Consider the following 5492-nt stretch of genomic DNA (forward strand, 5'->3'; position numbering starts at 1 on the left):
GACTGGAGTGCAGTGGCCGCTCCCAGCCACCGCAGCCTCAACCTGCTGGGCTCCGGCGATCCTTCCACCTCAGCCTTCCGTGTAGCTGGAACTACAGGTGTGCGCTACCACGCCCGGCTAATTTTTGATTTATTGTAGAGATGAGGTCTCGCCAGGTTGCCCAGGCGGGTCTCAAACTCGTGGGCTCAGGCAATCCACTCACCTCAGTCTCCCAAAGGCGCGGGATTACAGGCTGAGCCACCGAGACCGGCTCCAGGCTGGTCTTAAACCTGTGGGCTCAGGCAATCCCTTTACCTCGGCCTCCCAGAGTGCTGGGATTACAGACTTGAGCTACAGTGCCCAGCCAAAATTAATTTTAATAATATATTTTACTTAATCCGGTGTATCCAACATTTTTAAAATTTTATTTTATTTTTTTTCTTGGTTTTTTTTTTTTGAGTTGGGAGTCTTACTGTATCGCCCAGGCTGGAGTGCAGTGGCACGCTCATGGCCACCCCAGTGTTGACCTGCTGGGCTCCAGCAATCCTCCTGCCTCAGTCTTCCAAGTAGCCGGAACTACAAGTGCGCACTACCATGCCCGGCTAATTTTTTTATTTATTGTAGAGATGAGGACTCACCAAGTTGCCGGGGCTGATCTTGAACCCACAGGCTCAGGCAATGCACTCGTCTCAGTCTCCCAAAGTGCTGGGATTACAGGCTGAGCCACTGAACCCGGCCGAGTATATCTAAAATTTTGTTTCAACATGTAATCAAAATTGAGATATTTTACTTCATCTTCTTAGGAAGTCTGAAATCTGTTTGTTTTGCATTCTCAGCACAGAGGAGCTACATTTCAAGTGCTCAGTGTAGCTAGTGGCTACTGTCTACTGTCTGGGACAGCAGCGATACAGGATATTTCAATCATAGCAAAAAGTTCTACTGAACAGTGCTGTTCCAGACAGTCCTTATTTTACAAATTCCAGGTTAAGAGATCCTCACAGGGAGCATCATTTTTATTGTACAAGGTGCCGATGACATGCCATTTTATATTCATACTCAGCCTACCCCCTCATTGTTACTTAATAATTCCATCTACCCACACAGCTACACGAGTTAAGCTGGCAAATGAGGCAGGAAGAATAGGAATGGAAAAAGACTCCCCCTTTATAAACTCGGAGCAAAGCCGTGGACAGGGCAGTCATTGCTTCACCACCTTGGAGGCCTGGACCTCTCGTTATCTCCCCAATTGGCCTGGGTTTGCTGAGTCCCATATTTAAGCAGGATCTGTAATGCCCTGCCTAGGCTAGTGACCTCAGATGTCTCTGACTGAGCATCTAAACTGCTTATTCTGTTTGACCCCCCTACACATGGTCACGTTGTGCCTCCTGCTCATCTCAGATAGTACAGTCGCGGGACAGTTTGCATAGGAGTTCCAAGTGTTACTAGTCTTACTCTGGAGCGGGTCCAACTCAGTTTCATGGCAGAGAACTAGACAGGTCTCCTCCACTGCAGCCTGTTTTACAGCTTAGGGAAAGCCAGCTTTCCTACCCACACACATTTAGTTTGAAGAATATCTATTTTGGGAGGTTGAGCAGGATTCTTTGGATCCCAGATATAAGAGCTTTTTTATATCTGGTGAGAGCTTTTTGCATTATGTGTGATGCAGATACAGATCTCTGGGACACAGAGGTGTTGGCCAGAGAGCTTCCCCAAGAATGAACCCACTTGTACCTATCATGTTAAATATGAATGATAAATCTTCAAATAAACCAGCCTGAAGGAGAAGACAGCCCCCAAAGTACTCTTCCTTACCAGGGTCCTTCACCACAGGGATGGGCCTCTTAGGTTCTTGATTTTGCTTGGTTTTTTTTCTTGCCCTTGGCATTGACCAGGCATTCATGTGCTAACCAGCAGAGCCCACTCAAGTAGCTGGCGTCTTTAAAGGATTTATTTGTGACGATGTCAAATGGCCTTGCCTTCAGGAAGACCTAATTTATCTCAATTTTTTTTCATGGCTCCTTTTCCCTTCTGTAAAACAGAATTGTAGGCATACCTGAATTATTTTTACTACCTACCAGAAGGGTCAGGTTCCTTATGTTCAGGCCATCCTTTTTCTCCTGACACTTGGACTCCAATTTTCAATGATGTTTTTTGTTTTTCTCTTTCAAGCCTAACTATGGGACAGCTTTACGAGAAGGAAAAAGATGAAGATGGATTCTTGTATGTGGCCTACAGCGGAGAGAACACTTTTGGCTTCTGAGGGCCATTGCTGGGCTAGGTGCACCGTTCCTGCTTGTGTATCTTGTAAATAGCCGGCCATTTTCAGTTATTTTACCAGAACCTCTTCACATAGACCTGTTAGTGCATTTGTAACTGGATTTATTTCTTAATATATTGGAGGGTTTTGTTTCCTTAGACTAGTAAATTATCATACAGAGTTTTATTTTAAATTTTTTTCTTTTTGTGCACTGTCCTCTTGGCTATATTCTCCAGGGAACTTGTTCTTCTGGAAGTCATATTTACTGAAGATATTTCCATATTGAAGTGAGGTAGGTGCGGTATTAAAGTGAAAGGAAAGGAAATGATGCATTTATTCTGGATTATGTTTGAAGTGTTAGATGGCTAAGTATTCAAAGCATCCAAATTAAATCCTTAGCAATCAGAACACTTGCTTCACTAGATTTTGCCAACTGCCAATCATGTTGGACTGAGCTAATCTGTTCCTCTTTCTGAAACTAAGATAAATAATTAACAATAAAATTTCCTCTTATGAAGACATTCAGTGTGACCATGTCCTTTATTCACCTTCATTTGAATGAGTCAGAAAAGTGGCTTCTACATCAGCTAGGCCAGGAGGAGGGCTTCTAGAGGTCATGGCAGCACAGCCTGGGACAGGAAGCAGTGGCCAGTGTCATGACCTCCAGAGGAATATTGTTTTGAATAGTTACTATATTCACATGGCTCAGATATCAGAACAATATAAAAAGGTATGCATGAGAAGCCTGGCCCCCACCTGATCACCTCTGCCCTTTATGGGAAACTACTTCTATTGGCTTGTTTCTTCTCAGAATTTGTTTTTAGAAGGATAATGAAACATGAATACATATTCTTATGTTGTCCACAAACAGAAACAAAACATACTTTCATATACATCAGTTTTTTCATTAACATCCTAGTGATCTTTCTATATCAGTTCCATACATGCATCCTATTCTGTGTACCTGCATTCTCTTAAGGTACTTCTCTTTAATTCCTTCTTAAAAACCAAGATGAGGTTTATCCAGACCCATGAGTTTCATAATTTCTCACAAATGAGTGCAGATACGTAGGCTTGCCAAGACATAAATGCATCTGAGAGGAAATGCTTATTTACCTTCCTTGTCTTCAACAGATGTACTTACTGTGCTGGCAGCTAGAGTGCTACACAGACAAGAATAAAGAAACCAGACATCACTCGACATCTAAGAACACGTAGTTAAAGGGAAGAAACAAAGATCTTTAGCTTTATCTTTACCAAATTGTATGAGCAGCCCATCAAAGTGCTCTACTGATGTTGCTTCCCAGTTGGGATCAGAGGAAGCATTCTTAACTTGATGTAAGCATCTTGTGGGTCTTTCCCATACTTGACCTATAAAATCTATGTTCCAGCTGGGTGCAGTGGCTCACGCCTGTAATTCCAGCACTTTGGGAGGCAGAGGCAAGAGGACTGCCTGAGCCCACAGGTCCAAGACCAGCCTGGGCAACTTGGCAAGATCATCTTTACAATAAATTTAAAATAAACTAGCTGGGTGTGGTGATGCATGCCTGTAGTTTCAGCTACTTGGAAGGTTGAGGCGGAAGGATCAACTGAGTCCAGCAGGTTGAGGATGTGGTGGTGGCGAGTGTGCCACTGTACTCCAGCCTGGGCGACAGAGTGAGACTCCTACACACACACACAAAAAGTGTTCCTTTCTGCTGGCAGTTTCAAGCTGATAGAAACTGACCTCAGAGTGAGCAAGGTCAAGGCAAGGAACCAACTATCACTAAGCCATCTGGTTTGCATTGACAGACATCAACATAAACTGACCCAAGCAACAAAAAGGCAATTTATTATCTCAACTATCAGAGGAATGGTTTACTGGGTTGAGGTGTAGCTAGAACAAGGGATCAAGTGATAACAACAAAACTTCCATCTCTTGGTTTTGTTTTCCTTTGTGTTGACTTCATTTTCAGGCAGATTCTCTCCTTGTGATGGCAAAGATGGCGGCCCCATCTTTAGAGTTGCTTAGCAACTCCACTGGAAGGAAGAGTATCTCTTCTGAGAATACTAACAAAAGTTCCTGGGAGGTCTCTGGCCTTGCTTGGACTACCAAACAGCCTCACTTGAGGCAAGGACTGGTGGGAAGGAATGGTGAACCCCTCCTTAACCATATGGACAGGAATAGGATTATACAGAAATGGAGAAGAGGTGGCTTTTCAAAGGCATTTTGATCTATTTCTGTCTTATGACCACAAACCCACAAATGCAACTGAGAAGAAATAGCTAGAGAGAAGAAAACCAAAGGCAAATGTGATTAAAGCCAATTGTGTTTTCTTTAAGTAATTTATAGTTAACATGTATTGAGCACCCTCTGGATACCAGACGAGTTACATACATTATCACAATCTGCAAAACAGCCAAACAGCTACCAAGTGGCAGAACTGAGACATCAAACTTGAGATTTAAGAAGAAAGATATAGCAGTGTCAGATCATTTCATGATGTTTGTTTGTTGGTTTGTTTGAGTCAGAGTCTCAGACGAGAGTGCAGTGGCATGCTCACGGCCACCACAGGCTCTATCTGCTGGACTCAGGGGATCCTTCTGCCTCAACCTTCCAAATACCTGGAACCACAGGTGCACACCACCATGCCCAGCTGATTTGTTGATTTATTGTAGAGATGAGGTCTCGTCATGTTGCTCAGGCTAGTCTCGAACCCCTGAGCTCAGGAAATCCTCTTGCCTCCGCCTCCCAAAGTGCTGGGATTACAGGCGTGAGCCACAGTGCCTGGCCTGTTTTTTTCTATTTATAATGTGCCAGGGAGGACTCCGGCCTTGTATGAACTATCAAACAACCCCACTTGAGGCAAGAACTGGTGGGAAGGAATGGTGAACCTCTCCTTAACCATATAAAGAGGATTATACAGAATCCTATAGAATGCACAAATCCTAGAGAATAGAATTATACTACGCTGGACACGGGCACAAATATGAATAAAGCATCACCCATCCTCTGGGAGCTTATGTCTGTAAGTAAACCAACACATCAATAATTACTAAGCAATGCTATAAGTGCTATGGTAGAAAATACTGGAACAAAGGAGGTAGTAGTTATTAGCTACAAAACAAACTCTTGAAGATAGCAGCCTTATTTGGAATAGCAATCAAAGTGGATTTGTCAATCTTGCCTTTGTAGTATCTGAGTGAAAGTTTTAAAAAGTTAAAAAGCATATAGTATCCTCCCAACCCCTAGTCCTGAAGGATACCATATATTTGT

The 5492-nt window shown here is 43.2% G+C and overlaps 1 protein-coding gene across 1 annotated transcript in view; it reads left to right on the top strand.

Annotated features, from left to right (window-relative positions):
* Positions 1 to 2757, top strand: part of GABARAPL2 (GABA type A receptor associated protein like 2) — a 12126-nt gene extending 9369 nt beyond the window's left edge. The window contains exon 4 of the mRNA XM_008067916.1: positions 2149 to 2757. Coding sequence (XP_008066107.1) covers positions 2149 to 2239 — 91 coding nt within the window. The 3' untranslated portion in view covers positions 2240 to 2757. The remainder of the gene's footprint in view (positions 1 to 2148) is intronic.
* The last annotated feature ends 2735 nt before the right edge of the window (positions 2758 to 5492 follow it).

This window comes from Carlito syrichta, unplaced genomic scaffold, assembly GCF_000164805.1.
Source record: "Carlito syrichta isolate Samal-C Ts95f unplaced genomic scaffold, Tarsius_syrichta-2.0.1 Scaffold309823, whole genome shotgun sequence".
NCBI lineage: Eukaryota > Metazoa > Chordata > Mammalia > Primates > Tarsiidae > Carlito > Carlito syrichta.